The sequence below is a fragment of the Apodemus sylvaticus genome, chromosome 4 (assembly GCF_947179515.1).
Source record: "Apodemus sylvaticus chromosome 4, mApoSyl1.1, whole genome shotgun sequence".
Lineage (NCBI taxonomy): Eukaryota > Metazoa > Chordata > Mammalia > Rodentia > Muridae > Apodemus > Apodemus sylvaticus.
The window spans coordinates 68,381,439-68,399,041 of record NC_067475.1 but is presented as its reverse complement, the minus strand read 5'-3'; the positions used below and the strand labels follow the sequence as shown (position 1 = coordinate 68,399,041).

Sequence of the window (17,603 nt, the reverse complement as noted above, 5' to 3'; positions counted from 1 at the left end):
TTCACAGTCACTTACGGTCCCACGGGATGTTTCTGAACTTACTTAATAGATCGATCGATCCATCTATCCATCCATCCATCCATCGATTGACTGATTGCTTTTTCTGTGTAGCCCAGGCTGTCCTGAACCTTGATCTGTAGACCAGGCTGGCCTTGAACTCAGAGACCCTGAGTGCAGGGATCTAAGCATGCCACACTGCCTGTGTTGTTTCTAAACTTTACAAACTTCTCCTGCTCACGGCAGTTGCTTACTATGCCACCTATTTTTCTCGTGTGTTTTACTTCAACAAGGGCTAAAAGCTTTGTGGTTTGGTTTGATGGGAAAGAGCAGGCACTGAGAGTTTTCTGAATATCAGAAACTAATGTTAAAGGTACTCGGGTTGTGTTTCCCTTTAACATTGGCTTTCTGGGGGTTTCTGGGATGGCTTCCTGGTAAAGGGGACTGCCCCCAAGCTTGACAACTGAGTTTAATCCCTGGAGCTAACATAGTAGAAGAGAGCTGACTCCTACAGGTTGTCCTCTGACCTCCACACATACACACACAGACATGAAACAGACAAGCAAATGTAAAAAAAAAAATAAATAAATAAATGAAAAAGAAACACAAGTATTTTGGGTCCAGCAAAGTGGCTTGGTAGATAAAGGCACCTGCTATGAAACATAACCTGCAAAAGGGTGGGGGGCTGATTCCAGAGAGGTGTTCTCTCCTCTGACCTCCACAGATGTGAGGAGCTGTGTGCACCCACACATACCAGTAATGAATGGATACATAAATGAATGCTTTTAAAACGCAGGTTTCCTTTGTAGAATTCCACCCCTGATTCCTGTGCCTCTTCTAGGAATGGACTTGGCTGTGTGAAGGAAGGAGAGCCCCACTTTGTGGTAGTCCACTGCACAGGCTACATCAAGGCCTGGCCGCCAGCAGGTAGGCGAGTGTGCAGTGATTGCTCTCCGGGACAGTGTTTTATCAACAGTTAACAATACTATGTACCCCTTTATGAAATGTGCTTAGGAATAACTCAAGAGAAAGACAGAAAAAACAGATTCCCTCTCACCCATTACTAATGTCCATTGGAGCATATGGAACATAAAAATGACTTAATATTAGCTGTGCCACAAAATGCTATAGGATGTTTGTTTGTGTTCGAAACAGGGTTTCTCTGTACTGTAGCCCTGGCTACTTTGGAACTGGCTTTGTAGACCAGGCTAGCCTCATTTCCACCTGCCTCTGCCTCCCGAATGCTGAGTTAACTAAAGCTTTCACCACCACTGCGCAACCTTTTTTTTTTTTAAATGTTTTATTGGGGGCTGGAAAAGGGCTCAGCAATTAAGAACACTTACTGCTCTGACAAAAAACCTGGGTTCAGTTCTCAGAACCCACATGTTGTCTTAAAACTGCCTATAACTCCAGTTTCCCTTTCAGAAGAGGGATCTGTCACCCTCTTCTGGCCTCTGCAGGTTCCTGTACTCAAATGGTGTCCATAAATTCACACAAGCAAATATATACACAAAAACAAATATATTTTTTTGCGTATCCCTATATTTATAGTATGTAATATCATATATAAGGGAGATACTTATTCATTTCTGGCCTGGAACTCCTGAGTTTTAGCAGTTTTCTCACCTCAACCTCCTGGAATTGTCAAGCATGAGCAACTGTGGGTGGCACAGAATTCAGTTTTTGGTGCTAAGAATATAGCTCGGTAACATAAGTACTTGCCTGGCTTATGTCAGGACCAAAAAGCAGAACAAAGCAAGTAAGTCAGTAACTGTATATGGTTAAATAATTCTCATCTATAATAGTAACATACACTGAATGCTGTGTCTTTAAGCAGGGGTGGAAAAACAAGCAAATAAAAAAAAAAAACCACTAGACTTTTATTTTGTTTGAGACAAGGTCTTAGTGTCTGGAACTCTTTATATAGACCAGGCTGGCCCCAGATTCACATAGATCCACCTGCCTTTGCTTGCTAAGTGCTAGGATCAACGGTGTGCACCACTATGCCCAGCTTGAAACATTGGTATTTAATGCAATTAATTTGGGGAAAGTGAAATGGAAGAGAAGCATTGAGCAATGAATGGAATTGGTTGATTGCAGTAACTTTAAAAGGGAGGTTTTCTCAGGAAAGGGTAGAAATGAGCAGAGTAGCATTATTTTGAGATTAAATAAGCGATGTAGCAAAAGTGGCTTGGTTTTTAGTTTATGACCATGAACTCAAGGCAGTCTCCTTACCTCAGTCTCACAGCTGCTTCTCCATGCCTGGCAAGGCCAGCGTTTTAAACTGTCAACTTCCCAGACCTCACGTTCTTTATTACTGCCTACTAGAAAAAGATCACTGGGAAATGGGGATTTACAGAAGACAAAATTGCAGAGAAAAGAGAGACAAGTTTTAATAAGTATTTATTTTATGTGTGGTAGTGTTTTGTCTGCATATATGTATGTCTGTGTACCAATTGTTTGTCTGGTGCCCACATAGACCAGAAGAGGATGTTGGATCCCCTGGGACTGGAATTACAGACAGTTGTGCGCTGCCATGTGGGTGCTGGGAACTGAACCTGGTCTAGAGGAGCAGCCAGTGCTCTAACCACTGAGTCTTTTCTCAGCTCCCATTGATATATTTTAAGAAGAAATTATTATTAATTTGGAAAGAATTTAATATTTGCTCTCTGACATTATGTGAATAGTTTAGCCTACGGTAAGTTTCTTGACCTATACATGGCTTTTCTCATCTGCAATCAAGATCCTGTATCATCCTGTATATCATTATTGTGAGTTAGATTTTGTGTAAGGAAAGCACACACCCCAATGCATGGCACGTGCCCTATAGCCAGTAAATGGGAATTAATAAAAGTGAGAAAAATTAATTTGAAATATTATGCATAGTGACACATAAACTGTTGAGTTAACTTCCTATGTAAATCATACATGATCTTTGATATTTCTGTATAGCTGTCCTAGATAAAAATGAGAGATAAAGACAAAATTGTATTCTCTTTTTCTGTGGAAATGAATATTTTTTGGTGTTGGGGACAATTTAATTTTTCTTTCCTTTAAAAGTCACTAGTTAGGCAGGAATGTTTACTTCTCTTTGTCTGATACAGTCACGTAGTAAAAGTCACTGGTTAGGCAGGAATGTTTACTTCTCTGTCTGATACAGTCATGTAGCAGAAGTCAAGTTTATGTTTTTAGACTCCTTTGATTGGGACTTGCATTTTCAAATTTGTTAAAAATAAAATGTTTAAAGCCAGGTGTGCTGGTGTGTGCCTGTAATCCAGTATTGGGAAAGATGGAGAGTCCAGGTTACACACACACACACACACACACACACACACACACACACACACACACACACACGCACGCACGTGCGCACACACACATGAAACAGTGACTAATATACATAATAAATCCTGTATAACTGATTATCTTTTTAAATTGATTATTTTATACTTAGCATCGTCATAGGGAAATATATTAGCAAGTCTTCAGTGGCTTGCCTTTAAAGGGATTTGAATTTGTGATCTGAGTCATTCTCCTTTTTCTTCATGAAGGTGTCTCCCTCCCAGACGATGATCCAGAGGCCGGCCAGGGGAGCAAGTTCTGCCTGGTGGCCATTGGCAGGCTGCAGGCAAGTATGAGTCTTCACATCTAGGTCTTTCTCTGTGACTACATAGGAAAATTCCATAAAACTCAAGATCTAAAATAATATGATATTTATAGTAAACATTGCTACTCTCAGATTTAGCTAAAATTATGAGCATGAGAGAGGGTGGTAATCTTTTTGTTGTTGATATTTCTAATGACTCTTCCCTGAGTTTCCTAGGCCTCTAGCTTCTTGGTTTAAGGGATCCTTCTACTAAAGCCTCCTGCATGCTGAGAGGAGAGATGGGCACCAGTCGCCGTGCCAGGCTCCCCTCGGCCCCCTCGACATTGTTATTTTTAGCTTTACAGTATTTACTTTTCTTTTTCCAATTAATTTCTTTTGTTCCTATGTAAAATAAGAACAGTCATTTTTATTATGTCATTACATGCTTTATAATAATTTACAACATCTTAAAGTTTTTATTTTATGTTTATGGGTGTTTTGTTTTCATGTGTGTCTGTGCACCACTTGCGTGCCTGGTACCTAAGGAGTCTAGAAGAGGTTACTGAACCCCTGGAACTGGAGTTCCAGACAGTCGTGGGTGCTAGGGATGGACCTCGGCTATTTTGGAAAGCAGTCAGTGCTCTTAACACTGAGCCACCTCTCTAGCCCTTGTTTTGATTATTTTCACAGTTTAGTTTCTCAGAAGAAACTTGAACCACTTTGAATAATGAATGTGGGTTAACCAAATAAAAAGTAGGTGGTTTAGGGTTACATTCAGTATTTTCTTACTTTACCAACTTGGTAAGAGAACTTATGTAGGAGTAGAGTTAGAGTTTATGCCTGTCATTGGGATTGACATTTTTGTATTTTTGGGTGAAACTTCTAAGAAGTTTCTAAATCTGGCAGCTTCATATCTACACAGATACTCATGAAGATATTAAAAATATTTATGTAAGTAATAGTATTATTTTGGCTGGTTTTATCTCTCCTTTCTTAGGTAACAAGTTCTCCCAACTGTACAGACATGAGTAACGTTGGTCAGCCAACAGAGTTCATCTCCCGACACAACATTGAAGGGATATTCACTTTTGTAGATCATCGTTGTGTGGCTACTGTTGGCTACCAGCCACAGGTGAGGAATATAGCTTCTGCGTTACTAATACTTAGACCTCTGTTTTCTGTTACCGGGGTTGAGGTTCCATGGCCATCAATTCCAGAGATGACTAAGATATAGCAGTCCAGGTCAGAAAAAGAGAGAATCCTATTTTGCTAGTAGCAAAATCTAGTCCCAGCTTCCTACAAACACACTCTCTCTATATATATAGAGGAAGACAGTTTATAAAACCATGTGGAAATAGTAGGTATAAATACATAGTTTTTATTACTAATATCAATACAGATAATTTAAAACTCCTTATTTTAATTATTCTAGTATAACAATTTATATAATTCCTATATTTTAGTAATTTATGTAATTACTAATGGAATAATGGCCTGTAATAAATGTAAATATAGCACTGGTTATTAAAATTCTCATACAGTAGTATATCAGTTAACTACCCCTGACTTACATGGTCTCTGTTATCTATATGAGCCTGGCTATGAGTATGTGAAATGGTCAGTTAAAAAATCTCCAGAAAATGGAGAATGAAATAGGAGAATTTACCTACACCCAGATCCAACACTTCTGTAATGCTGCTGTGATCAAGACTGTGTGGTGTTAATGTCCTGATCTATTCTGATGAGTACACTAAGGAGTCTTTTTTACATTGATAATTGGATTTTCAGCAAAGGTGCTTAGACATTTCAAGGGGAAAAGATCTAACAAATGGTAGTGTAGATATCAGATCCTATATACACCACACCCACCACCCTAAAGAATCATCACACCATAGACAAAACCCCCTCAAAGCCCTAAATGTATAAGTAATAAAGTTGGAAACACCTTTTAGAAGAAAATCTTTGTGCTCATAGGTGAGAAAGCCACAGCACACCTTGGGAGGGTGGGGCTCACCTCGGGAGGGTGGGGCTCACCAGGTGCCATTCAGCATTTAGTTTTGAGGCCAGACCTCCCATTGGCCTAGAACTTGCACAATAATATAGGCTTGCTGGCCACCGAGTCCCATAATTTACTCTAAAATTATGAGAATATGCTACACTTGACTTTTTTTTTTTTCATTTTTGTTTTTGAAACAGTGTCTCACTATGTTGCTTTGGGTGACTGGAGCTCTCTATACAGACCAGGCTGACCTGAGTTTAGAGATCTGCCTGCCTCTGCCTCCCAAGTGCTGAGATTAAAAGGCCTGGCTGTTTTTTATTTTATGTATATATGTGAGTGCCTGAATGTATGAATGTGCACCATGTGTTTACCTGGTACCACAAAGACCAGAAGAATGCATTGGATCTCCTGGAGCTGGATTCTGGGTGGTTATGATAGTCTTGATAACAACTGCTTTACAGGAAGTGTTGGATTAGGGATTGTAAATTGTTAAACTTAGTTCTTCATTTTTAACTGTCTGGTGTGTGATCTTTGCAAATGCCGGAAGTGCTTTTAAGGGATGAGTCATGGCTCCTGCTCTGTCCCACCCCATACCTTTTTTTCTACGTGTTTTAAAAATGTATTCTAAGGACCACACTCAGGCCCTCTAATGTTATTACAGGTTTAGCTCTTTCCATCCCTCCATCTCTCCTAACCACCACCTTTTTCTAGGCTAGCCTCAACCTGGAAATCTTCCTGTCCTAGCCTGTGATGCTGAGATTAGAGTATGCCACATGCCTGGCAAGACTTTTCTCTAAAATGATATCATTAAGAGAGCTGGTAAAATGATTTTGTGAGAAAAGCCTCTCTGTTTCTAATTGTTCTGTTACATTCTACAAGCACACACTTGACCCATAGAGGGCAAGTGTGGTTGGAGGACACAGCGCAGGGGTCAGTTCTCCCAGGTGGGTTCCACAGATGGACTCTGAGCCATCTACTGGCACAGCTTCTCCACACACGTGTTTATAATAGGATAAAGAGAAGAAATCACATCTCCAGCAGACGGGAAGGTGGGGTAGCCGTAAAAAGTGTTTCTTTTACTTCTCTCTCTCCCTTCTAGGAGCTCTTAGGAAAGAATATTGTAGAATTTTGTCATCCTGAAGACCAACAACTTCTAAGAGACAGCTTTCAGCAGGTAACATTTTTCCCTAGTTTGGGTCTGAGTACATATTTTGATCAATTCTTCAAGTTTATTCCAGATATTTACTGATCAGTGTTCAGCTGAGCACTGTGGTGGGTACTATACTTTTCTTTATACTTATCGATGAATTTCTAAGAAATATAAAATGATAATTCTTTGAAACCAGATAAAGTCCAAGGTATTTCTGCTTTAGCTTTATCCAATAAATTCTCTTCAAAGCATTTAAAATATTATCTTCTTTACTACCTTAGATTATAGCAGAAAAATTGTCTCAGAATTCTTTTATATCTAATTGACTGTTAATTCAGTTGTAACAAGCTGTAGTTTTCAGGCATGAGCTCTTGAAAATACTTAGAGAATTTAAGTGGACTGGGCTTTAGATAACAGTTCTTTATATTTTATCAGTTAATTAAGTCTTGATACTGTTCTTACTGAGATGATGGGTGTAGCAATACTTAAGGTAGAAGCCGCTTGTGGCAAAGTCAAGTATGGTAAGGCGTGGGCACATATTCATACAGCCCAGTGTCTGACACAGTTCCAGTGAAACAGCTGTTAGTTGCCAATTCTCTACAGTTAGAGATGGAGAACTAAATATTGTCTTCTGTTCCATAAGAACAGGAACTAAAAAATTAGCACAAAACTTCTCTTAGGGCCTTTATGGAAACCAAAGTGGTTAAGTTTTGAGTTGAAGAGCTGGGATTGATTAAGTGAAGTGTGTTTAGTGCCCCCTCCCGGAATCCAGTACTGACTTACAAAGCCAGTTCGCCTTGCGCATATCTGCAGCAGACTTCAGGGGAAACGTGGGAACCCTCGCTCTTCGATCGCGTTGGCGCTCTCTTCTCTAGCTGTTCAGTCATTCAGACCACAGCTCTGGGACAAAGCCTGATGGCTATGCCCCCTTAATGTCATCTTCCTCGTTTGAACATTTGAAAAAGACTGGTGCTTCAGGGGCAACAACATGCGTCCTGAGGTTGTAAACATGGCAAGATTATTACTTAACTTTCTTTTTTTTTAAGTCCACTCATGGATGAAAACCCTTTCAGGTGGTGAAATTGAAAGGCCAGGTGCTGTCTGTCATGTTCCGATTCCGATCCAAGAACCGAGAATGGCTGTGGATGAGAACGAGTTCCTTTACTTTCCAGAACCCCTATTCAGATGAAATTGAGTACATCATCTGCACCAACACCAGTGTGAAGTATGTCCCTCAGCCTTCCCTGTGTGGGATAGTTATCCCAGGCCACCCCTGGGGGGGGGGGGCGGCTGCAGCAGGTCAGGTCTTAGCTTTATCCTGCTGACTTCTCTCCAGCTTGGACTAATTAACATCAGTTTGAGATTCCTCATTTAACATTTAATCTTAACGTTAACTGAGGTTCTGAGGCTTCTGTAAGCGTTGTGTAGTTGAGGTAGAGAACGAGGTGAGCTTTAGTTGCTTTGACATCTATTTACTAATTTGTGTGTGTTGCGAGGGCATGTAACAGTGTGTTTGAACATCAGAGCACGCCTTTTACCAAGTAGGTCGCAGGCATGGAACTCAAGATGTCAGCCTTAGCTGACACTCTCCTACTAGGCCATCTCATTGGCTCACGGTAGAAGGGGACTAAGCAGCAGTAGTTGGTGCTGTGGGCAGGGCTTCTGCTACCCAGCCTGTCGCCCACTGCAGTGTGCTCAAAGATTAGTTCTTAAGATGGAAAGGTTCTCATTTCAGCTAAGTTTTATTTATTTCGTTATAATTTTACTTTTTCATAATTAATGTACTTACTGTACTGCTGATGGTCAAACCAGGGCTTTGTACAGACAGCAGGCAAAGTGCTATACTATTGAATTGCTTTCCTACTTCAGGATTTTTAGGGAGGGTTTTATATTTGTTTGTTTTTGAGGCAGGGTCTCACTTTTTAGTCCAGGCTGGCCTTGAACTCACAGAAACCAACCTACCTCCCTGAGTGCTGGGGTTGAAAGCATGGACCAGCACTGCCTTTTTTTTTTTTTTTTTTTTTTTGGTTTTTGGTTTTTGGTTTTTTTCGAGACAGAGTTTCTCTGTGTAGCCCTAGCTGTCATGGAACTCACTCTGTAGACCAGGCTGACCTCGAACTCAGAAATCCACCTGCCTCTGCCTCTGCCTCCCAAATGCTGGGATTAAAGGCATGCACCACCACTGCCCAGCCAGCACTGCCTTTCTTGTAAGTTTTTATATAACATATTCTGATTACATTTTCCCCTTCTAGCTCCTTCCAGATCCTCCTACCTACTCAACTCCATGACCTGTCTTTCTTCCCTTCTTAAACACACACACACCAGAGAGAGACACATACACACACACACACACACACAGAGAGAGAGAGAGAGAGAGAGAGAGAGAGAGAGAGAGAGAGAGAGAGACCAAAACATATAAGCAAAAGACCCGATAAGACAAAAAAATGCCCAAACAGAGCAATATGAGACAAAAACTCTTTCACTGAATACATAGGTTACCTATAGGACTAGACTAAGATCTGTTAGTAATTGCTTACCTTTAGGTCAGTAAGTATATGGAGTTTATTGTATTGAGTCATTCCTTGTTTCCCCTTTTGTGTTTTTGTCTACTCTTATTTTCCTAGAAACTCTAGCCAGGAACCACGGCCTACACTGTCCAACACCATCCAGAGGTCACAGCTAGGTCCAACAGCCAGTTTATCCCTAGAGATGGGTACAGGGCAGCTGACATCCAGGTAGGAAATGGTGAAATAATTAACTTCTAGCTGGGTGTGTTTTTTGTTGTTTCTGCATGTGGTTTAATTTTTAAAGTCCTTTCTCCAAATTCCTTGTTAAAAATCTCCTTCCTTTTCCTCTGTCGCTTTCCACACTGGTGTTTGATATATAGGCAGCAGCAGCAGCAGCAGCAGCAGCAGCAGCAACAAACAGAATTGGATATGGTGTCAGGAAGAGATGGGCTGGCCAGCTACAATCATTCCCAGGTGAGTATGCACCTTTTTCCTATAAGGAGACAATCTTTAAACATTTCTTTAAATTGTATCTCACAACTGCCAGAAGGGTTTCGTGGTTAAGAGAGTACTGCTCTTGGAGAAAGCCCAAATTCAATTCCTAGTAACCATAGTGGGTGGCTCACAGCCACCTGTCACGTTAGCTCCGCAGACATTATGTTCATGTACATAGACACAGTTACATAATGTAAAACACAAAAATAAATCTTAGAAGCAGTATCAGTGCCAGTGAGAAAGTTCTCTATAAAATTGAACATTATTGATTGTTTTTACTATTTTACTCCATAGGTTTCTGTCCAGCCTGTGGCAGCTGCAGGATCAGAACATAGCAAGCCCCTTGAGAAGTCAGAAGGTCTCTTTGTGCAGGACAGAGATCCAAGGTTTCCAGAAATCTATTCCAGCATCAATGCAGGTACGGGTTTCTTCTGCTGACTCCTTTTACAGGCTGAGCTTGATTATTACTGATGGGACTGCCCAATCGACATACTTCCACTTAAATTACAGTACTTCGTGAATAAGTAGGGATTTATTAAACTATATGCTACAGCCCCTTGACGCCCGCCCCCCAACTCCTTTTGGTCTGCAGATCAGAGTAAAGGCATCTCCTCCAGCACTGTCCCTGCCGCCCAACAGCTATTCTCCCAGGGCAGCTCATTCCCTCCTAACCCCCGGCCGGCAGAGAATTTCAGGTGAGCCCCATATGTGTGTGCTGCTTTCCAGGGCTCTGCAGGATTCAGGGCTGAATCATGTATCCTCTTCCCTTGCTTTCTCTGGTCACTTCAGACAAAGCAGGAGAACTTACTGGACCTAGGGAGACGAGAAGCTGCTTTCCTCCTGGCTTTGCATCTGTTCTCCTGCCTTGCTCTAGGTTCTCTTTGTGCTCAGTGTGTGGCGGTCAGGCCTTCTTGTGTTTTTAAATTTATCAGGTTTTTCTTAACTCCAAGAAATCGGAGGAATCTAGAGATAGAATGTGTCCTTTGATTCATAGCATCTGTGATGGAGTCACCTTTCAACCTTCACTTTCCTGTTTGTTTCCTCCTAGGAATAGTGGCCTTACCCCTCCTGTAACCATTGTCCAGCCATCATCTTCTGCAGGGCAGATGTTGGCCCAGATTTCTCGTCACTCCAACCCTTCCCAGGGGTCGGCTCCAACCTGGACCTCCAGCCCCCGCCCAGGCTTCTCTGCCCAGGTAGACCCTCCCCCATCTGACCCTGTGTGCTGTTGTTTGCTTGTTGGGATCTTTTTTTTCTACATATAAATTTATTATTGTCAGATTCCTCCTTTCCAATTACTGTTCATCTTTTAATTTTCATGTTTTTGAGAGCAGCTAGATAATTAAAATGCCAGAGATAATTTCCAGAAATCTCATTAGAGCCTGTGGTTTTCATATGCTCACCTTAAGTCAGAACTGCTCATTCACAGCAGTGTGGACAACCGTGAGTTCAGGCTTGTTTGGAGTAAATTCAAAGAGTTGTCTTTGTTTCAGACTATGTAATACAGTACCAAAGTAGAAAATTAGTAATTATATTCATTTATTTATAAAAATATAGTATCCATCTATATAATATATAGTAAATATGTTAGACTTATTTATTACTGTGTATTTCTTTCCTATAAATAATAATTTATAAAAGTTTGAAAAAATGAAAACTCAAACCTGGCTCTGGAATTGTTCTCTATATAGCTTTTTGTGTATGTGTAAAAACAGACAGGAATGTCATCCGTGACATGACTGGCGGGATGTGCAGTGGTGTTGAAGACAGCTACACCATGGTGTTCATGCTCTTGGCATAATCAAGCATGCATAGATCATCTCCCTTGGAGTTACTTTTAAAATTGTGGTATTTATAACTGTCTCTAGAAATTATTTCACAAAAAATGTTAGAGGCCATAACTAGTTTCTTAATCAATAAACAGTAAGGGGTGTGACAAAGTACAGCTCTAATTTCAACAGAGAGGCAGGAGTATGGGCCTGGGCCACATAGTGAGATAAACTGTCTCATAAAAGAAAGAACAGAACAAGCTGGGCGGCGGTGACCTCACCTGTAATCCCAGCACTCTGGGAGGCAGAAGCAGGCGGATTTCTGAGTTCGAGGCCAGCCTGGTCTACAGAGTGAGTTCCAGGACAGCCAGGGCTACACAGAGAAACCCTGTCTCGGAAAAAACAAATCCAAAAGACCAAAAAAAAAAAAAAAAGAAAGAAAGAAAGAACAAACAAAACCCAAACTAGATAATGGAAATAAGAGAAGGCGCCATCCGCTGTGCAGGGAACAGTCTCTTCTAGAGACGTTACTAGTGAGCTTTCATTCCTAGTTTATTTTTTCTATTTTTTTCTATTCTTTTTGAGATAGATATAGAATTTATATTAAAAGACCCTTTACAGATTTAAGCTTAAAGTCAAGAGCGGAAAGAGAAGCACTCAGAAAGACAGAGCTGAGGGTGGGTGTGAGCTCCCTAATTGTCACCAAATTCCTCTGTGACACACAGACATTCTGTAAAAAGGAAATGGTTGTGCCATTAGGAAAGGGATCCAGAACCGTGGAATGTGAGTACGTGCTGGAGCACTGTGCTGCTGGGGCTGCAGAGAAGGTGCCATCGGTAAAATGCTTGTCACTGTCACGGGATCTGATGAGCTGAATTTAATCCCCAGTTCACTCGGGGAAAAGAGAACCAGTTCCTGCATATTATCCTCTAACATGCGTGTACATACTCATGCACACTAAAAATAAGGTGGAAACCATTAATACCACCACTTGGGAGGTGGACTCAGGTAGATCTCTGAGTTTGAGTCTAGCCTGGTCTGCAGAGTGAGTTCGAGGACCACCAGGGCTACACAGAGAAACCCTGTCTCCAAAGAAAATAGAAAAAAATATATAATAATAATAATAAACAAAATAAGGTGGAGAGTAATAAAGGAAGACACCCAGTGTTATTGACATCTGTGTGTACATGTAACCGTTACACACAAACATACACACACACATGAGGTAAAGACATGTTGATCTCTAGTTCCCATATGTTTGTGCACATTAGTCTGTACATGTATGTTGAACATGCACACACATGCTTATAACATGCTTTCTATTGTCATAATTTTATGAGCTGATTATATATGGGAATGGGTTTTAAATAATGTTTTCATGTATGTATATAGTTGTTTTGTTTTGGGTTTTTTTGAGACAGAGTTTCTCTGTGTAACAGAGTCCTGGCTGTCCTTAACTTGACTTTGTAGACCAGGCTGACTTTGAACTCCCAAGAGGTTTGTCTGCCTCTGTCTCTGCCTCCTGAGTGCTGGGATTAAAGGCCTGTGCACCACACTGACACTATCTAGTGTATTTTGATCATAACCTGTTGTTCTACTCCAGATCCAGTGATAGCTCTCCCTCTAACCAGCCAGTCCCTCTTTTTCTTCAGCCTTTCCCATCTCATTAGCACGATGTGAAATTCTTTTTTTCTTTTTCACTTTTATTGCCTAAAAAAAAATAGTTTTAGGAGGAATTGGGAGTTAATCACAAGTATACATTAGAGGCAGGTAATGAGTTGTGTTTGGAAGAATGTATGGTTGATGAGTATTGACTTACAGGAATGCAGCGCAGTTAGTAGTCCCTCGTTCTGTGTCCCCTTCTTTAGCAGGTGCCCACCCAGGCCACAGCCAAGACTCGTTCTTCTCAGTTTGGTGTGAACAGCTTTCAGACCTCCTCCTCCTTCAGTGCCCTGTCCCTGCCGGGTGCTCCCACCGCCTCGCCCAGTGCTGCTGCCTACCCTTCTCTCCCCAGCCGGGGGTCCAACTTCGGTAAGTTCAGACAAGGGAAAACAACGGGAAAATCAGACTCCTAAAGAAGGGGGGCTTGGTAGTTATGATTGCTTCCCCTGTGTCCTGTATGTACTAACCGAATAATAAGGAAATGCATGGTCCAGATCTATTTGAAATTAAACAGCCTTGCACAGGGCCTGTTCAAATGGCTCATTGGGCAAAGTGCTTGACACACAAGCCTGATAACCTGAGTTCATGTACAGGAGAGAGCGGACTCCACTGTGAGCCACGGTACACACGCTCACATGCACCATACACAGAGCAGTAAGAGTCTTAAAGATCGTTAGAAAATCATGCAATAGGAAAACCATTTTAACTCCTGTAACAAAAACCTTGTGAATTATTTTAATATTTATAACAATATTATGTAATATACCTAATAGACTTAATAGACTGCATATGTAAATGAACAAAGAATTCTTCAGAAATGCTATCTAGGGAATGAAACTTAATGTGAGACTGAGTTTTGAAATAGAAGCAGCATTGACAGAGAGAAGAGCATTGGGCAGTATATGGAAATGTGCTGCTTCCTCCTCTCCATTAAAACTATACATGTTTATCCTTATTTCTAGCTCCTGAGACTGGACAGGCAACAGGACAGTTCCAGACCCGGACAGCAGAGGGTGTCGGCGTCTGGCCGCAGTGGCAGGGCCAGCAGCCCCATCACCGCTCTAGTTCCAGCGAGCAGCATGTTCAGCAGACGTCAGCACAAGCACCCAGCCAACCCGAGGTCTTTCAAGTGAGTGGGTAACTTGGGGGAGAGCAAAGTCTGGGGAGAGAGAGAAAGAAGCATGTGGTGTTGGGTGGGCTCGTAGTAGACCAGGCAGACAGGTCACATGTCAGCACCTGAAGCACTTAGAAACACACCAGGCAGTTACTGATGGGAAGCAACATGTAAAGATGCTAAAGAAAATTATTTTAACTTTTACCCAGAGAATTACATCTCAGAGTAATAGTTATGGATTTAAATAGGATAATACAAAAATATATGAAGTAGAACATATTGATTATATCTATAAGTATCTGTTTCCTTTGAGGGAACTGCAAGATTGAATGTGGTCATATTAGAGAAGCTAGTCAGAAAGACCAAAAGAAGGCAACATAGGGTTTGGTTGAAACCAAATGTGATTAGATACATTTCAGATGTGCCTGCAGGGTTTAACCGAAATGTTGGCATGCATATTTCTTCCATTGAAAATATTGAGGACTAGAAAAGAGGAAAATAAAGGAACTTGGGAGGAAGCTAGAGAAGGAGGGAAGAGGCTGCGGTGAGGAGTGAGCTCTCAGAAGAGGAAGGCCAAGAGAACTTGGCATCCAGACTTGAACAGCTCAGGAGTGGTGGCAGTGTGGGTGGGGAGGGGGTGCTTGAAGGGAACTCATTAAATAAGGGTGTGTAACCCAAGTCTAACCTTTTCCTCATCAGGAAATGCTGTCCATGCTGGGAGACCAGAGCAACACCTACAACAGTGAAGAGTTCCCTGATCTAACTATGTTTCCCCCCTTTTCTGAATAGAACTGTCGGGGTGAGGAAAAGGGTGGGGGGAAATCACTGTTTGTTTTTAAAAGCAAATCTTTGTAAACAGAATAAAAGTTCCTCTCCCTTCCCTTCCCTCACCCCTGATATGTACCCTTTACCCCTTGACTCTCTGAAATAACGTTATAGAAGAAATTAAATGAATGTCCCAGGCTTTTAGGATCCTCTGAAATTTTGAGGATAGGTGAGGTTAGAATTCCTGTCCTTATATTTTCTGACCAGAAGTTGCACAGAAATTATTTGTGCTGGAGTCAAGGGGCAGAAGAAGAATCTGGCAGCCACTGATTGGATACTGTGGCTTGTTTGGATAGAAATTGTGAGTGGAGGAGAGGAGAAATGTCCTCATAACTGAGGCTCACGAAATACGGTGTGGTGTGTGTGGAGCCTTAGGAAGTGAGCAGTCTCCTGAAAGAGAATGAATATGTGTGTGTGTGTGTGTGTGTGTGTGTGTGTGTGTGTGTGTGTGAGAGAGAGAGAGAGAGAGTGTGAGAGAGAGTGTGTGTGTGAGAGAGAGAGACAGAGACAGACAGACAGAGAGAGGGCATTTGAGCTCTGTTTTGTTTTTTCTCCCTGTTAGAGAGTATATGCAAAATCTGTCCCAGATCATCTTTGTCTTCCTGCTTGCTCTTCAAAGTGTCCTAAGAAAATTAATTTTTCCAGGTATTTTTCTATTTAGTGTTGCAGCCAAAGAGTATTTAAATTAAGTCTTTGCTGCACTTAAATTCATACCCAGCGAAAATGGAACTGGAGGCCAACACCCAGCCTTCTGTTAATAGGGTTGGTCTAATTCAGACACATTCAATGATCAAACTGGATTACTCCTGCTCTTTGGTGCTTTCAACTTATTGGGAAGATCTGCAGATATTACCAAAATATGTTGGCTACATAAATACTGTCAGAGATCCCAGACTTGCCCATAAGGATAATGCTGCATTTTTCTGTCAGAGTCACACGTGTGTTCTGGAGAGGTTATTTCTGCATGGAAACTCAACTTCTTGGATTAGCTGTTTTGAGTGAAAGTCCTTACTTACGAGTATGTAAACCAGATAGAAAGCCTCTGCACAGTAGCCTCTCCTTTCACCAAAACAATTTTAGGTTTTGTTTTAGAGCACCAATCTAAGTCTGTGTTAGGTCGACTTAAATCCTACAGGGTCACTTGATTATATAGCCATAGAGATGCAGATGCAGGCTACTGCCTTCACCCTTTACCGTCCTCAGGTGAGTCTCCTAGATCAACAGCCATTTCTTTTTTCCTCTTAAACTGGCTCCTGTCAAAGATTAAATTAATATGGAAAAGATCTGTTATGTGTATTGATGGGGGATGAGAAGCCCAGGTAGAAAGGCTCAGAGAGAGGCTGGGGACTGTCACTAAGTCCCCTTCATCTGTCTCCAGCCTTGTGTCAGGCGATAGAGTGAAAAAGGAGGCTATTTTTTTATTCTATGTGCACATATACAGTATACATATATATTTATATCACATTTTACTGAACCAAAAAGTTGAGTTTCCAATGAAATACTTGTTTTTTAATAATCAACTTGTTTTTAAATGTGATCTGAACTCTGATGTACAGTTATTACAGGGCTTTTGAGGAAGGGTGGGGGGGGAGGAGCTCCTGAGGGGTTTGTTCTGCTTTTCCTTCAGGGTTTTATTTTTGATTGTTTTTTCTTGTTAGCCATCTGTGCTAAGCCTTAACAGTGGCAAAAATAATGATATGTAGCAAAGATTTTAAAACAAAGTATTTTTTCTTTTATAAAGTGTGTTGTGTTGTGTGGCATTGATTGCGGCTCCCTAACCCATTACAGACATACATACACAACTAAACATTCATAGCACACACAGGCACAGAGTGTAGTTGAGTCTTCATGTCAGGACTCTGAGCTCACAGGGCTGGTCACTTAGCACCCTGGGCTCGTGGACCCACCTGATGCTGACACATCGGCAGTGCTCAGTAGACTACTACTCACTGTCTGGGAGACGGGGTATCTCATCTCACAGAAGTGTTCTTGGATTTGAAGCCATTGTGGGACATCCTGATGTCTTTCCCAGTATGTTATCCCAGTTAAAAGAAGATAAAGGGATTGTGAACTTTGAACAGTTCAATTGTGGACCTGGGTCTCTCTACTCGTGTGGTACATTGATAACTTTAGGAATTCTGAGGTCTGTGCCAGGAATCCAGCTAGAAATTGAGCCTGTATCTGTGGTAATATCCTTTGTGTTCCAGAGTTCCTCATTTCCTAATTCCACACATGTTATTTATGGAAGTAAGTGGAGTTTGGGGGTGTGGTTGGTCAAGCTAGACTCTTATGACCTGTCACATGCCTGGGTTTTGGGGAACTGCTTGGAGACTCTTGTGACTGGACCTAGTTTGGGATTTTAATGATTGAGGTACAGTACTCATCAACATTCTCTACCGCCTGAGAGTTTAGCCGTAGAGTCACATGTGAATCCATTAATGTAGATTCAGGTATTGTAAATAATTAGATGCTACATTGGGTCAATTTTCTTTCCTTACT

At 41.4% G+C, this 17,603-nt stretch overlaps 1 protein-coding gene across 8 annotated transcripts in view; it reads left to right on the top strand.

The window, feature by feature from the left end:
* Positions 1-17,182, top strand: part of Arnt (aryl hydrocarbon receptor nuclear translocator) — a 63,350-nt gene extending 46,168 nt beyond the window's left edge. For 4 of the 8 annotated variants that reach the window (XM_052179780.1, XM_052179774.1, XM_052179773.1 and 1 more), the window contains 13 exons: positions 839-924; positions 3,549-3,625; positions 4,581-4,715; positions 6,682-6,756; positions 7,806-7,957; positions 9,357-9,467; positions 9,620-9,713; positions 10,029-10,152; positions 10,327-10,429; positions 10,783-10,930; positions 13,372-13,534; positions 14,128-14,294; positions 14,979-17,182. In XM_052179780.1, the coding sequence (XP_052035740.1) occupies positions 839-924; positions 3,549-3,625; positions 4,581-4,715; positions 6,682-6,756; positions 7,806-7,957; positions 9,357-9,467; positions 9,620-9,713; positions 10,029-10,152; positions 10,327-10,429; positions 10,783-10,930; positions 13,372-13,534; positions 14,128-14,294; positions 14,979-15,068 (1,525 nt within the window). In that variant the 3' untranslated portion in view covers positions 15,069-17,182. Of the gene's footprint in view, positions 1-838; positions 925-3,548; positions 3,626-4,580; positions 4,716-6,681; positions 6,757-7,805; positions 7,958-9,356; positions 9,469-9,619; positions 9,714-10,028; positions 10,153-10,326; positions 10,430-10,782; positions 10,931-13,371; positions 13,535-14,127; positions 14,295-14,978 lie in introns of all 8 variants that reach the window. The other 4 variants (XM_052179781.1, XM_052179776.1, XM_052179778.1 and 1 more) reach the window with 3 other exon arrangements.
* Positions 17,183-17,603: the final 421 nt, after the last annotated feature.